General features: G+C 38.1%; 2 protein-coding genes across 3 annotated transcripts; one reads left to right on the top strand and one right to left on the bottom strand.

The window, feature by feature from the left end:
• On the top strand, positions 1-3,367 carry LOC136686338 (zinc finger protein 596-like). Its single transcript, XM_066660049.1, has 3 exons — positions 1-320; positions 1,305-1,440; positions 2,319-3,367. Exons 1-3 carry the CDS (start codon positions 315-317, stop codon positions 3,131-3,133), a joined length of 957 nt encoding a protein of 318 aa, XP_066516146.1. The 5' UTR covers positions 1-314; the 3' UTR covers positions 3,134-3,367.
• Positions 3,368-4,722: 1,355 nt separating this feature from the next.
• ubn1 (ubinuclein 1) lies at positions 4,723-21,719 on the bottom strand. Of its 2 annotated transcripts, XM_066661629.1 has the most exons (17): positions 20,489-21,719; positions 18,779-18,877; positions 17,287-17,385; positions 15,788-15,928; positions 14,904-15,004; positions 13,924-14,365; positions 12,781-12,851; positions 12,314-12,443; positions 11,984-12,102; positions 11,358-11,474; positions 10,918-11,061; positions 10,129-10,179; positions 9,967-10,006; positions 9,166-9,711; positions 8,663-8,900; positions 5,956-6,060; positions 4,723-5,736 (listed from the first exon to the last, which is right to left on the bottom strand). In XM_066661629.1, exons 1-17 carry the CDS (start codon positions 20,729-20,731, stop codon positions 5,684-5,686), a joined length of 2,739 nt encoding a protein of 912 aa, XP_066517726.1. In that variant the 5' UTR covers positions 20,732-21,719; the 3' UTR covers positions 4,723-5,683. The 2 variants fall into 2 exon arrangements, with proteins under 2 accessions (XP_066517726.1, XP_066517727.1); XM_066661630.1 differs by lacking the exon at positions 5,956-6,060.
• Between the last annotated feature and the right edge of the window lie 768 nt (positions 21,720-22,487).

Below are 22,487 nucleotides of genomic sequence, written 5' to 3'. Positions count from 1 at the left end.
TTCAGGTCCAGATAGTGGCGCTAATGCTCCATTTTGTGAATCGAATCCCGCTTTATTTTCAGGGAAGGAAGAGCGGAGAAAACAAAAGCGAATGCCGTTGAGGGAAAAAAAAATGAGTTTTGACCGCAGTTTTTCGTTGTGTTGTAGTTCTTTGCGACTCACAGAACAAAAGGCGTTTGTTCACCAGCGAGAGATAAACGAAATATGATCGTTTCTGGCGTATGTGTAAAAATAAGCCGGTAGTAAGAACCGGGTTGAGAAGTGATAGTTAGCATTAGCTTTTGAGCTTCCTGGATTTGCGGTTTTGCCCGAAAATGGACGTAAGTATAAACAACAAAGCCAAGCGTCGCGTTTTTTTTCTCATTTTGACCTCCTAAATGTCCCTGCGTTCATTCTGGAACTAAAATGAACAAACTCGGATGGAATTGAATTTTGTACATAACGTTAGTCGCGTCCAAACGGCCAAGAACCCGTTAATGATATAAATATTATGGAAAATAATAAAGGCTACAAAATAAATATAACGTTAACGCAAAGTCAAACCCGTCTGTTGAGCCTAATGTAGTCAAAGTAGCTTTAAAACAAGTTATATTCCCACTAAAGGACGCCCAAAATCACGAAAACATCGACGAATCTAACTGAAGTTTAACCGTAAACAAGCCACACGAGCTTAAGGTCATTAATTTCAGCTGTGGATTAATTGTTATTAAGAGTAATGGAGGATAACCCAGTGTCTTTGAAATGAGATTGAATGCTGTTATGTTTGACTAGAAACTTTGAATTTGTTGCCTTTTCCTCCCCATTATAAAATAATTAAAATGTTTAGGGTTAATAGTTCAGCCAGGTATTAACACTCCCCTAAAATGCATATAATTAACAGACCCAGTAAACATTTAGCCGTTGATTCAACGTTTAAATAACGTAATGACTGCCGTCTAATCAACGTTGTCTTAAGGTTGAAAATGAAAGTTGAAAAGACGTCTGTCAGACGTATTTTGGACGTCCATTGACGTTATTAATTGGTCCTGAAATAAATGACTTGTATAAAACGCGTTTTGGACGTCCACTGACGTTATCGATTGGTCATCACTTAACTAACTTATTAAGATGGATTTTGGACGTCCATTGACGTTTAAAATGTGTCCTTGACGGACAGACTACTTTTAGACCTATTTTGAACGTCCAGGGACCGACCTTGTTTACTGGGGAAGTGGTAAAATACACCTTTTATAACTTAGTGTGTGTGTGTGAGAGCTCAGAAGGATGCTTTCTACTGCATTTGTTGGCATGTTTTTGTTTTACAGAAGACCAAGCTGTTAGAAGATCTCGCAAGAGAGAATAGTTCTTTAAGATGCTCTGTGACACTCGTGGATTGCCAGAGCCTGCTGGAAGAGAAGGGACTTAAAAAAGATGATGGCTATTATGTCTACGTATGGACAGGTAAACAGTGCAGGGATAAATAAAACAATTTTTGTTTTGTTTTTTACCAATTTGCTCAAGCATTTTTCATCATTGTATTCTGTCGTGTAAAATAAGCTCTGTCATGGGATTTTTGTTGTTGCATGTAGTCTAAATCACAGCTAAAAAGAATCTTAGTACAGTGGAACCTCTACCTACGAGCTTGATCCGTTCCGTGATCCGGTTCGTAAGTGGAAAAGTTCATTTCTCAAGTCAGTTTTCCCCATTTAAAATAATGGAAAAGCAATTAATGCGTTCCAGCCCCCACCCCGAAAGTCACCCTTTTTGCACTGATATATGTTTACAACACTCTCAAATTATTAAAAAAATACATGTAGCGTTACTAAAAATAAGAGAAATACAGTGGTAACAGAAATAAAAAAGAAATAAAGTTATAAGTGGTTACACATCGCTACCTTGAAGACGTGACGACTGGCTGGAGGAGTAACACAGGCACTGGCTGTATGACGGGAGGTGGGAGGTGGGGGGTGGGTGGAATAACGGAGAGTAGGTGGTGAATGTGGGGAGACGAAGCGTAGATACGGCTTAACTTAGCACGAATTTTGATGTCTGCTATTTACACTAATGCTAAATTGCTAAAGCTACAATGTGCTAATCTTAAAAGCTCACTCAAGTCTGGACACGTTAAGAGACTCGCCTATTGGGGCCAGTGGCCATTTCCAGCCGCCGGCTCGGGTTCATTCGGGAGTCATGGTTCTTTGGTGGAGGCAAAAAATATTCAAATGCCCGGTTCGCATCTTGGAAAGTTCCGTTAGTAGAGGTTCCACTGTATTTTACTTATATGCAGATACATGACACCTACATGAATACCTTATCCAAATGGTTTCTTATTAAAACAGGAGATGAAGATCAGTGTTTGGATCAGGGCAAGATAAGGGTCAAGTTCTGCCCCAGTTGTGGGAAGAGATTCAGTCAGCTTGATGCCCTGAGACGTCATCAAAGAATGCACATTGAACAGACGTCTTACAGCTGTTCTCAGGATGAGCGCAGGATGCAGTCGGTCAAAGCATCGGGCCAGGCTTTGGGTCAAAAATCACTGTTACCATCACGCCTCAAACCTAACAGCTGCTTCGTGTGTGGATTTAAAAGCACAAATCCTAAAACGTTGGAACAGCACAGAAGGAAAGTTCATCAAGTAGCTACAGTTTACAGCTGTGTGAAATGCAAGAAGAATTTTGAGAGTTTGGAGCTTCTGAATGAGCATGATGAGATTCAGCACAAGCTTAATCTCCACACCTGCATGCAGTGCGATGAAAGTTACAGTGACCTGGAGGACCTTCATGAACATCATGCAATGGGCTGTACCCCTAAACACAAAATAGGTCGAAAACCATACAGCTGTCATATATGTGGGCTGGGTTTCTCCAGCTTGGCTATACTGGAGAGTCATACAAAGACACACGACAAAAGGAATTTTCAGTGCCCCACGTGTGGAGACAGGTTTGTGACCGAAGGGAACCTTTCTGCTCATCTTCGGGTGCATATGTCTGAACTATACTTCCACAGCGATAAGATCTTTGCAACGACTTCAGGGAGCGTTTCTCAGAGTACGTTTCCTTGTACAATGTGTCATATGAGATTTAGTAACTTAGTTGATCTCAGAGACCATCAGCGTGACCATACTTCTCGGAGATACGTTAAAGCAAAGGACTGAGTGATGCGTAGATAGGAGCTAACACTGGAAAGTGGGACCTCAGAATAGAACAATGCTTTCGGAATATGCCATATGTAAAAAGTAATCTCATTTATTGCAGGTAATGTTTAGGAAAGGAAAATGTCTGATTTATTTGATTACATGCTGAAGTCCACAGGTTGTAATGGTGTGGGAATTTTTCTTTTCTTTATTATTTTAAAAGTCAGTGGTTGGCTCACGTCAGCCCTCAATAAAAAACCCTAAGTTGATTAAGCTTGTCTAGTAGTGTTATTTTAAAAGTAGGTTATGAGTTTACCTCAGAGCCAGACGACATTTCATTTAAAATGCTAGGTGGGTGTGGTAGATAACGTATTCACTTTTTCATTCCTGTTTAGTGATTTTTTTTTTTTTTTTTGCCAACAAAATCAATAGTTAAATTTTCCAAATGCACAAAATTAGTCTTTTTAAATTAAAGATTAAGATTTGCTAAGTGCTAATTGCTAAGATTATTAGCGCGCCCTAACGTCGGCCACCTCCCCTGCTTGTGACAGTCAAACGAGACCGTTACTACCACATTCAGTGGTTTTGAGAGGTTCACAATGATTACGTTTGTCCCGTGTTGGTATCCGTACTCTACATGTAAGGATTACAGTGGCGGTAGATTTTCCCCTCAGAGAAAAGGAAGCTAACCGCTAAGCTAACTTTTACACTGAGGGAAATCTGTCGCAAAATGGAAATGTGTTGTGTTCCCCATGCAGGGGAACACAAAGAATTACAACACTATTAGAGATACTTAAATATTGTTTAGATATTTCTTGCAATTTGGTTAAATACATGGATACATAAATAGCATTTTTTTTAATTCACAACACTTACATGGTGATGTTTGTGTTGGATCAGACACAGCAGTTGATGCTGGAGGTATTAAACCCGTCAGTGTCACTGGACTGAGTAGTCCACCACCCAAAAACATCCAGCCAAGAATATCCTGGATCCACTTACAAAGGACTAGAGGACGAATATCACAAACTGCGGCAACAGATGAGTTACATTCTATGATTTACATTTACAAGCTAGACTAAGAGTGGAGAGTGTTTAAGAACAGAAGCAGCACTGCTGTGTCTGATCCACACACATCCACCACCAGTCGGCGTCACTGCATCACTAAGATCTACCACCTGAATCATACCTGCCCTGTGGGGTTCCGGATCATTGAAGGGCAGGGAGAAAAATGTGCAGAGAAACGGGTGGACTATAGTCTGTAAACTACAAAGTGCTACTGTATGGTCAAGAGAGCTGATTAAAATAGACAGGAAATGGAGATACATGTGTGTTCCTAATCCAGTGATGGCTCGGTATAATAAAAATGGTGAAAATTTATTTAGAATCAACTACAAGTCCATGAGATCTCATTTAAATTAGCTTAGTACATGAGATCCTTAGTCCTTTCAGTTGAACATTACAACATTGATTTATATACCACATCAATATAAGAAAATATAATTTACCACTTTACAGGTGCACTGTGTTCACAGTTTAGGATACAAGTGCTGCATAATTGTGCAAACGAAAAATAAATCCAAACCATCACAACTGATATTTGCATATTTTATTTATAAACATCTCGGTTCAGCTCAGTCACATTTTAGGACATACAAAACTACATGCAGTAATATTACTCCCAAGTTTGTGCTTAATGCATCACCCCCTTAAGAATCCCTGAGACAATAATTATAAATAATAATAATCATTTTTTCATTGGAGAGGAAAAAAAAAAAAAATCTAGACTTCTTACATAATCTTTCAGATCACAATAAAATAAGCCTCCCCCTTTTGGGCTGCTTGTACGTCTATTGTTAGAATCTTTGTCATATAATAAAAATAATTGTCAACTGATGAAAAACATTACCACTTTGCAGAGGGTATCGCAGTTGGACAGTCCACATTTTGGGTTTGTGACAGGCTTGAGATTAAGCTAACGTTGTCTGGCTAAACAGAGGGCTCCTGCTTTTTCAAAGACCATCGACCAGATAACTCTTCATATGAAGTCTTTGGAATCCTGTTTTAAGTATAATCTCATATTAAGTGTTTATAGGACACTATTTTATTTATGATCCTACAAGGGAAACCTGTCAAGTTCTTAAATGCAGATTTTAAAAAGGACAACAAACTTAAAGAGAAACTTTTTAGAGATCTCAGGCAAACGAAAACAGTTGAATGAAGCCTCAGTCTTAGATTTTACAATTTATAAAAAAAAAAAAAAGTAAATAAAAAAACCCTTCCACTTAAAGGTTATTATTAATAGTATTATTAAAGGCACCACTACCACATTCTTGAAGTCCTGATGGTTACATGGCTCATCCCGGTTAGTAGTAATGCACTCAAGTCATGTTTGAGTTGAATAATGTGTTTTCGTTTTTTTAAATGTACTCAAGGTGAAACTCATTTTGCTTTTAATGTGGACTCATTCAGTGCTTAGTCATTAATACCTTGGTGGTCTTACAGCTGTAAAGTCCAGTTCTGTAATGAGAATACTGTTTATAAAACGTACTTGTCAACTCTTGTACGACTTCAGTGCAGTTTTCTCTGGGAATTAGCACCTTCTGCATGGAGTTGGCTTTCATCTGCAGTAAACAAAAAAGAAAATGAATTAAGAAGGTCAACAAGTAGAAGTGCAAACCACTCTCACAGACAAACCTGCATATTATTATACAGTAATTTTACAGTTAAAATGATTTTAATATTCTGATATTTTAACATATAGAGATCATAAAAACAAATTACACTAGACATGAATAGTCACAAAACACAAGTGAAATTTCTCCAACAGTTCAAAAGGTCACCTAAAGGACAGGGCCTAGTAGACAAAGCATGGAGAGAAGACGGAGAAGAGGAGACACGACCAGAGAGAGGATAAAGAACACTAGAACACAGTGCAGAGTAAATACCTGAGAAAGAGAGGGAAAAAAATGAGAAACAAACAGCAACATCAGTGATGGGAACTAAACGAGTCCTGAAAATTCACATAATTTCATTCAATGCCAAGTCATAGCTCTTTCCAGAATCACCACAGATACTTAAAATATTTCTTCCTTGAACCGACATATTCCCAGAACAAAAATGGGACTTTTCAAACGCAATAAAACAATATAATTTACTCAGTTAAAAGTTCAGTGGAATTAACAAAATCACAGATCAAATATTTTCAATGTTTTCATTGGTCACATTGGTTTTATTTTGTATGTATCAACAAGCTTAGAATTTGCTGCATGAAACAACCCAAAATATGGGCTGGGCTAATAAAAGAATAAAAAAAAAAAAAAAAAAGTATAAAATATTCAGACAACATTTGAAATATTTCATTATAAGCAAGTGATTATAAAATAGTATATAAAAAAAGGACATCCACAAAAGTGGTGTTTGGTTTTGCAAACTTTGTGAGAATTATCCAAAAAAAAAGACATGATTTTGATCTTTACCTACTAACATACATTATAGTGTGAAAAGATTCAGGAAGTCCAGAAATATCCCAACCAGTGTAGGGCAAGGATGGTTAACCACTATCGAATGTGCATGACCTTCAAGCCCTCAGATGACACTGCATAAGACCCTTGTGCTACTGTTAGAAATATAGCTACATGGGCTTTGGAAATTTAACACACACTATATATAAAATATAAAAATATAGATACTGAACATTCTGAAATGGTACTGCACTTGTTTCCCTAAGTATCAATGCCATTTATATTAAACGTACTTTCGTTTGATCTGCCCAGGCTCCCATAAAGCACAGAGCAGTTTGTAATGTTCATTTGCAGCTAAAGAGAAAGCAGTTAGGGCTAGCAGCCCGTTTTAATAAGCAAGGAAAACAAGTGCGCTGTGTGGAAATACTTCAGATTCAAAGCAGATGGAAAGCCAAAAGGACATGACCAAGCTGGTGTGCAAGCGGTGCTTCAGAACCAGTCCAATGAAGGCCGCAAACACAACAAATCTGGCCAAACCCTTGAAGGACCGGCACGGAGATTTGTACAAATAAGTCAAAGAGGTTGGTGATCGTTTCCATTTTTAAGTATCACTAAAACAAAGTGTCTGATCATCTATGATCATAATGTTTATCATCATATCCTTGGTATAAGAGCCAACAATAGCCAAGAACTTGCAGTTACGTTAAAGCATCCAATAAATGTCTCAGCAGTTGCGTGTCGACAGCTGAATGCTCCCAGTGTTCATTAAAATAAAGAACATATTTGCAGTCATTTGCTGCCAGTTTTGCTTAAGTGAACACTAGACTAAACTTTATTTTGGATGATATTAATACACAATAATACACTAACTCTTGCTGGGACTGTGTTTTGTAGTATTGATTGCATTGGTGTCAATAGTCATTATTTTGTAAAGAGACTAATGTATTTGTTAATTCATATTTAACCATTAATTAAAGTTATATATCTCTTCAGATTTGTTTAAAATGTATACTTTTATGAACTAATATAAAAAAAAAAAAAAAAGTATAGAAAAATTGTATTGATTTTCAAATATTTTCAAAGTATCGTTATCAAAGTTGTAATTCTTAGTATTGTGACAACTCTCCTTGAGGCTATGTTCCAGATTTAATAGTTTAGAAACAGCAGTAGAGCACTCCACAATGCCGTGTAACGTAAGGTGGTACTGTAAATTAGAATAAAGTTGGAATAAGTGTTTTATTGGTCTGATTTGTGGCACAATACTGGTTATGTATCTAATACATAACATGCTGCTAGATTATTATGTATTCGGTTATGTCTTTTCATAATTTTAGAGTTTAATCCATCTTCCACCGTATTGCTCCACTACATGCACCTGTGTTTAACGTCATGCTCTGTTCTCATTGGCAGTTGACAAGTCTTGTTAAGACTTGAGTTGAAGAGTTTACACTACAAAATGTCCAATGTAATGTTGCAAAACTAAATTAACAATCAAAAAGGTTTGATATGCTAGGATTGAAACTCGATTTGGAGGCAAAACATCTGAGTCGGAGCCCTTCACACACTACATCGCTTTCCCTCCAACTGACAATTGCAACTGCCACAGAGTCTGCAGACTAAAGTCAACTAGCTAAGACTCGGCCAGACTGGAAATCAGGGTTAAAAATTGGGCTTCAAGTCATATGTCGTGTAACCTCAGCATCTCTGTGGCAGAGCTCATCTCAGATGTTCTGAAAGACAGTGAAAGTGAGCTGTGGTCGGAGAAATCCATGTTTTAGCTTGATTTCTTTATAAAAAAAGGACATCAACCCACCCACGAGTATTTTTTTTTAGCGGTAGTTGGCTCTGTCGGATGTTCTTTTCCAACCCAATCATATCACTGACCTGTGCCAATAATTTTTTTTAAGCATTACACAAAGTCTTGATGCACCGTTCCAAATTGCTGGCATCAGCTTCAAAATGGACATATATTATTTTAACATTAGAAGGGTTGTCTTGGTACGGTTTTCAAGACTTCTAGTCTTTGGTAAGAACCTACAAATCAATATCTATGGTTGGTTTTAGGTGTCTGTAATTCCTCACTCACCATGTGTGAGACCATATTGGAAACTTCCAGGTCCAGAACTGGTTAGTATCGCGTCTTTGCACATTTGAGCATGTCCAGATTTTTTGCTGGCGAAAGCTAGTCCAGGGAAGGGTAAAGCATGCAGAGGGACCAAGTTTTTTAAAGCCCCTGACTGAGGTACACTGGGGTAAGATGAGGCCTGGAGGGAGAGTGACGGTGTAGGTAGGGCCGGGTCGCCACAAGAGCTTTCCACAGCTGCCTGTGTAGACAATATCAGAAACAAACAATATCAATAATGTATTATTTCAGTGCAACAATGTAGTTCTAATCATGCTCATATTCATTGTACCATTTTAGCTGTTACTTATGGATTTCAAACCCAGTGCTAAGTACTTTAAATGAGGGGACTGGGCCCCAATTACAACACTGTTTTATCAGTTGTTTCTACAGACACGTGATTATTCCTATATTAATGACTGGTACCCAGTAATGCCCAATAATGTGCTATTTACTTTGATACTCACAACTGCCACTGAAACGGGAGCTGTGCAAAATGAGGTGGTGGTGAGCAGTCTGGCTACCCCCTGCACAGCTGCAGAGTCTCCTTCAGCTGCAGCAGGTGGAGCAACCAGCATTAGCTTCTGAGGTTTCTTCTCTCCTGTCGGAAGTCGTTTCAAAGTCACTGCCACACCAGAACTGGACAAGAGCAGAGATGAATCTGTGGGCTGTGGACCACCTGAGGTTCCCATGTGGACACTGGAGACACTGGAAAAAGGCTTTCCGGCTGCTTCAAGTTTTCTGTCAGTAGTCACAGCCTCAGTGGGCACTTTGTGTGCGCCTAGCGATGGTCTTCCCACTTCTTCTCTGATCTGCTGAAGCTCAGGTAGTGTAGGAGTATACTTTACAGTTGTTTGCGAGTCTAACTGAGGCTTGCTCACAGTGTTCTGGGGGGCTTGCTGGGTGCTCAAAGGTAGACTGAGCCGTTTGCGTTGAGCTACAGCGCCTACTGGTAGACCCTTAGATACCGGGACTGGCAGGACCTCCCCAGTATTCTCGGAGAGTAAACTGATCTGGAAAAGAAATTGTGGAGGAAACCACTTGTAAAATTATTAATTATTTTAAATTATAAAGTTATTATTATAATTCAAATGATTAAACTGCCTGACCCTAAATATAACATTCTAATTTAATTACAGAGAGAGAGAGAGAGAAAGATTGTAGCATGGTGCCCATTTTCAGTTTCATACAGGTCACTTTATAACACTGTGTTAAATAAATAAAAATAAATAAAATGTAAAATAATATTAACAATAAAAATAAAATACCTTTTTAGATTTTGGAATGGCCATTGATTTCTTTCTTGCCCTGTACAAAATATATATATATATATATATATATATATATATATATATATATATAATTATTTATTACTCATTAAGCATATAACCAGAACATTCAGATTTTGCTAAATTCATATTCATACTTACACTACACCAGTTATGTGGCCATGCACTCTCCGGCTCTCTATCAGTAGGATCCTGTGGTGATAGCAGGGCCAGAACAATATTTAAACAGCTTCTATTTCTGACATATTTGACTAACAGCACTGGTGCCAAAAGGTTATTAAATTGATGCCATAGAAGAACCACCATTTGATCTTAAAGGAACACTAGGTAGTATTTTTACTGTAAAATTACAGCTTCAAAATTATGGGGATACTTCACTGACCTGTAATAAGGAGAACAGAGCCTTTTTCATTACCACTCTGGGCTCAGCACTGCAGAAACTAAACTGTGTAACTTTAAAGCGGAAAGGAAATGTCTCAAACCATCTTTACTTTTTAAATAAATATGTAGTTACTAACTGAAGTACACTGAATTGAATAAAGTCAGGTTGATGGGTAGGAAACCACCTCCCATGATTTCAGGACAGTGATGTTAAAATGAATTAAACTGCAAAAAAAAAATCTTACCTATTGTTCCTTTAAAATAACCAATTCAGTAAATGAGAAAGATATGAGAGAAATATAGCTAAAATAAACAGGAAAACCTTTAGTGACTGCTTTATTTTAAAGAGGGAACCAAGCAATTTCATTAAAATGTATTTACAACAAATTTCCACATATGGTTCTTCGTTGCAAGGTCACACTTATAGTGGGGGGGGGGGTAGGCTATATAAATATGCAACTGTGACACTTATCGCCACACAAAGTCACAGGATGTGTTATGCTAGCGTCTCTACAAAGTATCCACAAAGAAAGAGAAACCAAGCTTTACCTGGACTGCATCCATCCTTTAGGCCACATTGGCTTTACAATATCCTCCAGAAAATTTCTCAGGTACTCTTCCAAGCTTGGACTGCTAGGAGCTTCAAGCTCATAACAGCTCATCTTTAGCTTCACAAGCTCAGATAGCAACTCCCTAAACACACAAACACATGCAAACCAGTTACATTTGAATGGGTCATGTATTTGTTTACATGTCCCATTGGTTGTTACATTAAAACTGATATTACAGAACTGGCGTCCATATTTCTGTAGCAAGAAAAATTAGTCAAGTAAGTAGATAGTAAGCATTCATGGTTAATTATGCTATATATAATAACATACCACTATAGGTACTAGAGTGTATTATGCGAATAAGGCATGTTTACAACCGATATATGAACGGCAAAGTTTCTTTAAATGCATGTTGTCATGTGTGACATAACAGGAAACCTGATCTCCTCAGTCCACTTGAATCTCTTGCGAGGTCCAAAGACCCGTTTTCCGATTTTGTCCTCCTCCTCTTCATCAGATCCATCGACTGCCCTCTGTTCTTTCTCAGCCTCCAGTCTGAAAACATAAGTCATCAAAAGCATTAACCAAAATTCATGAATTGTAATATTTACACATACACTTTTCAAAAGTACAAAAATATTTAGTCAATTTGGTCAATTACATAGTTCATTTTCACTTGAATTTTTTTTTGATATGGTTGTACCAATGGTTGATATCTATTGCTCTGGGACATGTGAAGACATACACCACTTGTTTTTGACCTACAACTAACATCACTGATCCATTGATCCTTCTACGAGAAGAATCCCAACTGCTAACATTACCCATATTGACTTTGACCTCAACATTTTCCTGAGGGTTGGTGAGGTAGGCATCACTCTTATCTACAGTTATGAGAATGTGCGACATTCAAATGATAGAAACAATACATAAATTAACAGTTGTGGAATTTGAAATGAATAAGGATGACTAAAACTGCCATGCTTCTTAGCTAAAATTTGGACAAAAACTAATATTAGTAGACTGTAAAATACCAGCCACAAAGATTCAAACAAACAGCATACTTGGCAGCTCTGGCTTCAGAGTGAGCTTGGCAGTTATCGTTGAAGCGGTCAATCTGCTCTGGCATGGTTTTCTTCACCGCCTCTTCCAGTCTCATCAGCAGATCCCTCAGCTCATCACCCTGACCATACAAAGACCATATATGAATCAGCTTGTCTAGGAACAGTGATATCATCATGTACATGAGTATAGATGCTTTTTATTTATTAAATAAATAAATAAAAAAATAAATTTAGAAACTATTAAATAAAAACAAGATCAGTAGAGATGCAAATAAAATTTTTTTAAATCAGACTTGGACAGTTGTTGGTATTTTTTATGAACACACTGACCAGATGAAGAAGGTGCAGTTTCTTGGCTCGTTTAAGCAGAGTGCCTTTTTTGCAGGAAAGCTGAGATGCCAGGTAGGAAAACACTCTGGAATGAAGCTTGTCGGACAACTCTTTAGACTTAACTGCCACACTACACAACGACAAAGGACAGAGTCAGCGCAAAGATTTGGAAAGTTAAATACCATCATTGTCCAAAGAAAAACATGCATCTCCAAAACAATGCTTATATAGGAGTAGGGAAAAGCCTTCCAACTGTCAATGGAAGTCAAATTTTGTTCAAGTAATTTTTGGAGCATTTCCATTGGCCTGTTCAAGAAATTTTGCTGTGTTCAAATGATGTAGTAAACTAAAAATCGGCAAAGATGGAGATAAACGTTTTTACTTTGGACAGCAACAATGTGGTAGACTAAACTTTGTGTTTTACTAGAAAATTCTCTAGGAAATATCCAATTTAAAATTTGACTTACTGTAGCAAAACACCATTAATTTCTGGTGCAAAAAGCTCCATCTTGTTCTCCCCTTCCATGTCCTTGATTGCCTAAGACAGCGAGAGTATTACTACCTCAACCATCTGTTAGTGGAAATCTACCAAACCCAGTAGGTGAAATGCACCATATATATATAGAAATTTCTACAGGTATTTATCTGCATAAATTAACTGGTAAGTAATAAACAAATTATTTAGAATGCAAAATGTTTCATTCTAGAAAATATACTGTTCATAACTGGGGTAACAGGAACCAGACTGCCAAAATATTACAAGGATTGTAAGGCATAATTAGTTAATAATTAGTTATAATGTCAAAACAAACCACATTATTTCAGATTTACCAGTACTTTAAAAATCAAGATCAAGAACTATTTTGTTCAGTGTAAGGGTGGGTGATATGACAAAAATATCACCACATCACGATTTTCAATTTTTCATTTTGGCTTTAAATATCTTTTTGTAATGTACTAAAACACTGCAGCCAAACTAATCTCCCGTTTAAAACATGGCACTAAAAGAGGGGGGGGGGGTAAATAAATTCAGATCACATTGGACAAAATGCCTTGCTTAACATATTTTAACCGCCATGTTGCACTTTAGGTTGCAAACAAACACCACTCAGCAAAGTGCACCAAAAGTAAATAAATGTAACAGCAATTAACATATTATTAAACACAGATCTGAAGGTCCACTTCAAAGTCTGTATATACACAGCGTACAAAGACGGTAGTCGCCACACCTTTGACTTGGCTCGCTAAAGAGCCGACTCCTTCACGACCAACCCATACTACTGCAGAAAGAATGAGCATTTTAGCACGATACAACAATCTCGCTGTGATGATGAATCGTAGACACATTCTAATTGTTCACAATCTTATATCGTCATATCGCACACCCTTAGTTCAGTGTAAATGTACTTTTAAAAAGTATCAGTGGACTTTATATTAAAAATTGTTAATAATAATAATTAGCAACTTCAATGGAAATCTGAGGAATTCTGTTACATATTAAAGAGTGGAAGTACACTTTTCCAGGTTTTTGAAAGTGTATATCAGAGTTCGCTTATTACCTTTGATAGGGAGGGGAAAGGAAAAAAATAGAAATCAAAACCCCACAATACCTGAGAAAGTTCTTGGATGTATAACTCCAACATTGGAGGTAATCCATCAGGAAGAGGAGGAGGAGGCCTGGCTGGCTGGTACACAGTTGTGGCTTCTTGGTTTTCCTCCAGGTCTCGGGTACCGCTGTCCTGGTCCTCAGTCAAGAGTCCTTCGAGGTCAAAGTCCTGATCCACCGCCTTGACAGCCTGGAGAAGCTCGTCTGCACTAGCCGAGCCAATGAGAGTTAGGAGTGGATCGGCCGAGACAGACTCTTCTTGAGTTTCTGCCCGGCTGGTGGAGCCATTTTCAGCTGGAGATATCACCTCCTTCCCTTTGCCATTGAACATCTGCAGCTGCTGGATCTTCTCCTTATGAAACCTCTTAAGCATGCCATCGATACTCTGTGGTTTGCCATTCTTCTTTTTCTTTTTCTTCTCTCCTGGTTGCATTGAAGTTAGTGCACTGTTGGGGGGGAAAGATAGGGCAAAGATGGGATTTCATTCAAAAATAATGTCTGAACGGCCTTTAAATGAACCCAAACATTAGCTACAATTCCACTGATATTTTCACATAGCTTGCAAGTGTTAAAATAAAAATACGAGTGCAACTTTTCCAGCCCAGCAACTGGAGGTTCCATCTGACTCATGTCTTGTAATTAAAAAGACTAAACATTCATTCATTCATCAGTAACTGCTCATCATGTTCAGGGTCACGGTGAGTCCAAAGGGGAACACACCCCTACCTATGGGCACTTTTGCACAGTCAATCCACCTACCAATGTGTGTTTTTGGACTGGGGCAGGAAAAATGAGCAGAGTGAAAATAGGGCTAATAAATTATGCAGAGCATAACGCAAGTTACAGGTCTTCCAAGGACCCAGGGAACTGTGTTAACTTGCAGAAAAGGGCTACAACATGCCATCTATAAATACTAACTAAATTACAAGTGTCTATGATTTTTCTGAAATTATTATTATTATTATTTTAATAAACACAAGATACCTGATTTTGGCATTTCCTCCCTCTGTTAACAAGTCCTCTTGTCTTCTCTTCTTGTTGCTGTTGTTCATCCTCTCATCCATTCCATCTTTGAGTTTTCTTTTCTGTTAGATGTGAAGGGGGGGGTGGAAGAAGAAAAAGTGTAAATATACCCCAAGAGCAAATGTAATAACCCAATTTATAATGACTCCATGTACAATTAAAAAGAGTGAAAATTATTTTATAAATGTGCAAAATACTGTACGTAACTCTACAATATAAACAATCATAACATTTCCTTTATACAAAGCCTATTTCCAGAAAACATTGACCACTCAAACCTGTAATTATCTCTGAACCGTTTGGGCAAAAATTACATTTATGAAACAGAAAAAATGAGTATCATCACTTCCATTATTGCTGCACGCGCACACACGACTTGAGGCGCTCAGTCGGTGGTCACATCTAATTCTCCTCTTTAAAGTGGTCTATAAATAAATAAGGTTGAGTTATAATGCACCATACATTTTTCAATAGGAGGCAGATCTGGAGTGAAGGCAGGCCAGTCAATTGCCCCCAACCTGGGAGAGTGAATGCTTGGAGAAGAATACGTACTGCCCAGTTCTGCTATGCCAACTAACAGATGATACATTGGTTAGCATTATCCTTGTAATGAGAGGCGCCTTATTAAAACCCCAAAAGCAAGGCCAGTTCTGCCCTCTGGGACATCACTGGGGATCGAACCAGTGATTTTCCACTAATAGGGCCATACAGCTAGACATTAACATTGAACAGAATACAAAAATCCGAAGGACAAAATCCTCTAATGTGTTTTTCATTGCCTTGAAAACGATGATGTTTGTAGATGCCATTTCAGTTACTGTAGTGGACAATGAACGTCTACACACCTTGGGCTTTAAATTCACTTCAAATTCATCCGTCTCATTTTCTTCCCCTTCCTCTGAAGCTTGGCGGAACTGTAGAGTCCCAGAGTTTACGTAAAATCCTCCATGTTTGGTGGTAAGACAGGCTGGAACCAGCTCATCATACTGTGTCAATAAAAGTGTGAAAGTAACAGATTGAAAGATATTCCATTGGAGTTATGACAACCAATTCACAATTTAATAAAATAATAATAAAAAAAGGAAGCTTTTCTTATCCAACACACACTGTGGATGGCTTTTTCTAACCTTGGTTTCAGTTAGCTAGTGTTTAAAACAAACACATTTTAATTTAGGTTTGTCAACTTCTGGACAAACCTATTGCTGCAACCTACTTTCTGAATAATGCATTAGAGAAATACTTTAGTAAAATGCCATTTAAAGGAACTTGCCATGATCACTTTCTGAACAAACATTCAACATTTTAAAAAATGTATATAGATGTTTCTGTACCAAAACTACTGTATTTATTTTAAACGTGGCCTCCCACCTGTGGGGGAGGTGTTGCACTTTGGTTAAAATGCCAGTTCCAACAGCAATGTTGGGAATAACACCATGTATTCCTGCGATTTCGACACCAAATGAAACCCCAGTAAGGTATAAACCTATATAAACATATAAAAGCTCATCTCCGTTTGTCAAAATCAAAAGCCAAACTTACAGAAAGCCCAAATGTTATTATCTCAGAAAATTAGATTACATTAAGACTTTTTTTTTTTTTTTTTAAATACATAAACGTTGGCCTACTGAACAGGATGTACAGTATATGCACTCAATACTTGGTCAGGGCTCCTTTTGCATGAATAACTGCAGCAGTGTTGTGTGGCATGGAGGCGATCAGCCTGTGGCACTGCTGAGGTGTTATGGAAGCCCAGGTTGCTTTGATAGCAGCCTTCAGCTCTGCATTGTTGGGTCTGGTGTCTCTCATCTTTCAGAACAGAAGCAATTACTCAAAATACAATATAGATATAGTATTAGAACTCCAATAACTGTAAATAAGTATATGACATAGTACATTAAGCATTTAAATATATTGATACTAATTATGGAAAGCTGTTTGTGACAACGTCAGTTGTATTAGCGCTAAATAAATATGATTTGATATTCGAAGAGTGGCAAAAATAACATATGGACAGTACACTCCGTATAAAGTGTAACTTAAATTTAAATTACACACGTGTAGTCATTTAGTACAAATTAGCAGTTCCAAAAACAATAAGCAAAAGAGCAATAATTCCTCCTGTTTCACTTGGATCCAATACAGGCTTCTTAGATTTTTGATGTCATTAGAACACTGCTGTTTCAAAGTGGGAAGTCTCAGGGATTGAATTAACTGCTTAATTCGCAAACGATACATGGATTTAAATAATTCAACAAGGTATAAATCTTACATTTCCCTGTAGGGGTCTTTAACATCACTATTCTGTTTACTCATGTTTTTACTGGGAAGAACAGTTGAAACTCACAGCCTCGGAGTTGTCGATAAAGGAGTCCGTTTCATCGTACCCATAACCCATGTCCACCAAATCTTGCAGTCGGTCTTTTCGCCTTTTAGGAGGTCCTCCCTTGGGGAAAAAAAAATAATAAATACATAAAATAATATAAAAACAGTGGACAATTACTCCCCTTTACTACAGTGTGGAAAAATATAATTTCTCAAACTACTTAGGGTACTTGCCTATGTCTAAAAGTATGTACACACTAATTACAGAACTCGGATGCCTTAAGGTAAACCCATGTCTTACACAGGCATTCATACAGACAGTTTATACACATTCTCCATTGAAAAGAATTGATCAGCAGAATGGGGCGGGGCGATGGCACTAGAGCAGATGTACACCAGCCTAAGGTCACTATGCCCAAAGAACAAGTTTCAGCTAGTGATGTAAAATGCCCCACAGCAGATACACATATCAACAAGTTTGGAAGGAGTAGTAGTGGCATTTGTAATGAAAAAGTAATCAAACAACATCAAAACCAGACCTCTTGAGGTTTAATTGGCAGAATGCCATCAAATCCTTGCAGCAGTGTTCCAATATCACGAATAATGAAGGTCAAAAGCTTCACTGTTAATACAGCAAAGAGTTGACAGACGTCAACGTAATACCTTTCATTTTAGAAATAAATATTGTGTGAGTGGGTGTCTACAACCTGTTAGCCATAGAGTGTAATTAAAAACCTTAACGCTATGCTCCAATTGGAGATGGCCTCGTGATCTCCATAAGCTTACATAAATGCACCGCTCAGTAACCCTCGCTGATTATTTCTACTTTGAACATTAAAAAGGTACAACCTCATTCTCGTTTTAAACATATAAAATGGTTTAAATGAAAGACCCCCTCTAATGAAAATCAAAGCCGAGTGGACCTTGTAGATTTCCAGTGAATTGTGGAAGCTGAAAGTGTCACCCATCAACTGTATGGTGGTTGACATTTTCCTTACGTGGGAAGACAGCTCCACAACACAGCAGGACTATGTATGTGAAAAAGCACAGGCCTAGGAGTGTACAGCACTGAAGGTGTAAGTAGTGGAGGACACAATGTGGGAGAATGGACTTTGCTGGAACTTAATTTAGATTTTAACTGTCAGAACTTGCATCCTTCTGAGGGCGTTGTTTGAGGGGGGGGTTGCCTTGGACAGAAATCTTTGGTAGGGTGGAGTTCTTTATGTATTACAAAATAGTGAGTGCTACTAAACCGAAAAACCGTGTTGTTTCACTTGCCCTAAATTAACACGGTGCTCTCCCTGTGTCCGCATGGGTTTCCTCCCACAGTCCAAAAAACACACGTTGGTAGGTGGATTGGAGACTCAAAAGTGTCCATAGGTGTGAGTGTGTGAGTGAATGTGTGTCACCCTGTGAAGGACTGGCACCCCCTCCAGGTTGTGGAAACACGAGTTTCCATTTGGGAAGGAGTTGTAGGCCCTGTTTTTAAGTCCCCTGAAGACAACTTAACTTACATATTTCTCTTCAAACTTCCTTGCAAGGGCCTTCAGCTCATCCCTCTCCTTGTCCTCAATAACCTCTTTCAAAGTCCTGAGGTCACTTTCAGCTTTGTCCTTAAAACCAAGGGAAAAAGAGAGAGTATTTTAACTTTAACTGTGTCAGCCATTTCATGAACATTATACAGTCATGCACCATAACATTCAACATAACATTATGACAACCTACTTGTTTTAACACTCTGTCCATTCTCTCCACTCTGCAGACAATACAGTATGAACACTGCATAAATTGTTAGCCTCCTACCACCCTGTTCTTCAATGGTCAGGACCACCAGATAGCAGCTACTATTTGGGTGGTGGATCATGCCCAGTGCTGCAGTGACACCGATGTGGTGGTGTTACCGTTTTAAAAACACTAGCAGTCCTGCAGTGTCTGATCCCCTCCTATTAGTTCAACACACACTCAATGTCACTGCTGTACTGAGAATAGTCCACCAACCAAAAGTGCCCAGCCAACAGTGTCCTGTGTCCACTGATTCAGAACTAGAGAAAGACCAACACAAACTGTGCAACAACAGATGAGCTACTGTCTCCAACTTTACATCCAGGTGAACCGGTGAGGTAGGTGTGACTAAAAGAGTGGACGACGAGTTGGCAGAGCATTTAAAAACTCCAGTAGCGCTGCTGTGTCTGATCCACCACCCAAAACACTGAACAACAGGGAACAATAGACTTACAAATGGCCCTTGTATGGGCAGTGGAGCTGAGAGAATGGACCGTGAGCGTAGCAACAAAGAGATCGTCATAATGTTATGCATGATCATCAGTTTGAGAGCCCCTAGTCATAGTTCTATTGATTTTCTAAGCGCTCCTTTATAGGTCTTATGTGCTGAATTTAATATAATCCGTCTTTGAGCAAATGTTATAGTACTATCTGCAATTTAGGGTTATCATCTCCTAATATTTTGCAGTTAGCAAATAAACCAAGTTTTTGTTGATTATGTGTGTATATATAAAATTTATCCAGAGTTCTTTTGCATTTAACTGCAAATGACATAACCACAGGTAATAATTAACACCCCAAAAAATGGAATAATTTCACTATGATTGTGGCATCATACCTTCTGCTCATGACTGTAGACATTCACTCTCCTATTATGACATCTCTATTTGCGGAACCACTTTATTTCTCAATGAGTCTGTCTCTCCTGATTTTTCACATCTTAAATGATAATTCTATCTTCTTAGATTTGACTTTAGTTTTTTTATTCAAAGAAATGAATAATTAGTAATTTATGACTATATAAATTAACTCTCAGCATTATGAATTAAGAGCTTGTACTAAATAAGGCAACTTCTGAATTAGAAAACTCATAAATATCACTTTCCAAATTACTTATTAGCTCATATGAAAAATATTTTCTGAACCATGATTTTATAACAATATCTTAGCGTTGATTTAAGATCTCCCAATAAATAAATTCTCAGAGTTATAACTCAAAAAAATAATGACTTTCTAAAACAACAGTAAAGTACTTTACAATCATAACGTAAGTTCTAACAACCAGAAACGTCATAATAGAATGACAACTCATAATTACAAGACCAGAATTAATTGTTGTAATTAACATAGTACGTCATAACATCTCTATTATTAAATTGTACTCATTTTCTTGTTATTGTTATTACTACTATCATTTTGTAAAGTCTTGTTTCTTTCTTTACCTTGGCTTTGATGAGTTCAGGGTAATAGAACTCAGGACAGCGTCTTTCATCCGGCTCGAAGAGTTGTAACTCGATTCTGACTGAAGCTGAGGCTGTGGTGGTCTCTAATTCAGCTGAGGGACAAGAGGGAGCCAAGTCCAGTTCTGTGGTCAAGTTCTGGACAGTGGGGTGTCCATTAGAGACCGGAGGGAGTGTCACTTCGCTAGCGAGACTAGTAAGTTGGATTCGTCTTGGCGCGGCCATTGCACACGATCCTAGCTTCCAGGCGCACCTGCGCCCACTTAAATTACTGGAAAACCAATAGAAAGCGGGCAAAGCTTACTTTATCCGCCAGGTGGAGGAGGTTATCTGCGGGCATCGTTTATACAGTTTCCCCCTCCAAGAGAACATAGCCTACTACTGTTACATGCATTTCTGTTGGTGGTACATTATTCTACACTTCCAAATGGTTCCTCTATTGTTCTGAAGGAGAACCGTCGGGATGGGTCTTGGCCTGAATAAATGATGGCAGGAACGAGCGCGAATATGTTTCCCTACTCTTACAAGTCAATAAACATGTTTTATGGCACAACAGAGGCCAATTTCAGGATTTAGAAGTCAGCACAAAGAGACAGATAAATAAATTAAAATGGCCTCATATTTCCTTCACAACTGCCTTTGTTATCATCAAGAACGAGCTCACAGAATCGAAGCGTACTGAAATGTAACTTCTATGACGCTACAGTTTGTAACGTACATTATGCAAATTCGCGCTCGTTCGTGTACTTTTCAAACGCGAATATTCACCTTCGGCCATTTTAAGATCAAATCTGTGAATATGAATGCCTTAGAAGTGATGGTGTTTTTTTTTTTGTTTTTTTCTTCGAATGTATCCCGACGCTACTTCGTAAAATCGTCCGTTTGCCGAGCAAAAGGCCTATCGTTATATCCGCGAATAATAACGGTATCGGAAATTCCACATTCGCGTTTTACGGCCTTGTTTGTGCGCTGGAAGCACAGCGCATCAACCCGACGGTTCTGAGAAAAAGCCGAAGACGCCCGGACGTCAGCGAGGACAAATCAGCCGGTTGTTCAACACCATGATAAACGCCCGTCCAGTCCAACGCAGAATTAACGCCTCGTTTCTACAGTAGCGGCCGCATCGTTAGTGTGTGTGTGTGTGTGTGTGCAGAGATCAGCTGAGAGCAGGCATCAGAATTCCACAACAGCGGCTCAGCATCATTCCCCATATCCCCAGACCTTCATTGGAGGGGGCTTCGCCAGCCCAACAACACCGTCATCAGCCTGCGCCCCCTACATTTGATTATTTATTTTATGATAACATTTATAAATCAAGCAGACTGTGACGGAGAAGTGAGGGGATATTCGGGCTGTGGGGGCTAAAAATACAGGGAAGAATTTAATGTTTTAAAAAAATAGCAGATATGAACTCAGTAATATGGAACATTAAGCTTAAAACAACAATAATAAAATGAAGAGTAACAAAATGCACCATTTCTTACAAAGGAAGAGAGTCTTGTGTATGTTCCAGAGTGGTCCAAAAAAAACAAGTTCGATTTTCCATAAATATAAATGCATTACATGTGCCCTCTATAAATAAATAAATAAATAAATAATAAAAGCTAGATTTATTAATAGATTTACTGTTTTGGGTTGTAACAGATCATTATAATACTTTAAAAGATGTTCATATTTTTTTTCTTTATTGTGTGAATCCATTTAAAATTTCATGCTTGAAAAAGCCTTTTTACAACCCTGAGAAATATTTGGACGTTTAACAGGAGTTTGCGTTCAAATGGGACCTAAAGAATAATTTATTTTTAATTGATCACCGATACGCCAATCGAATTAACTGAAAACAAAACATTTTGATTAAATCGTGTGAATGCACTTAATGCGTTTAAATTTTGGAATGGATGCTACTTAAATGTGCCATGGTCAATTTCACTGGTACAATGACTGTCTGCTTTGATGTATTTTCAGCCGCCAGAGGTCGCAA

This window comes from Hoplias malabaricus, chromosome 2 (genome assembly GCF_029633855.1).
Source record: "Hoplias malabaricus isolate fHopMal1 chromosome 2, fHopMal1.hap1, whole genome shotgun sequence".
Taxonomy (NCBI): domain Eukaryota; kingdom Metazoa; phylum Chordata; class Actinopteri; order Characiformes; family Erythrinidae; genus Hoplias; species Hoplias malabaricus.
This window is presented reverse-complemented; position numbering and strand designations above follow the sequence as displayed.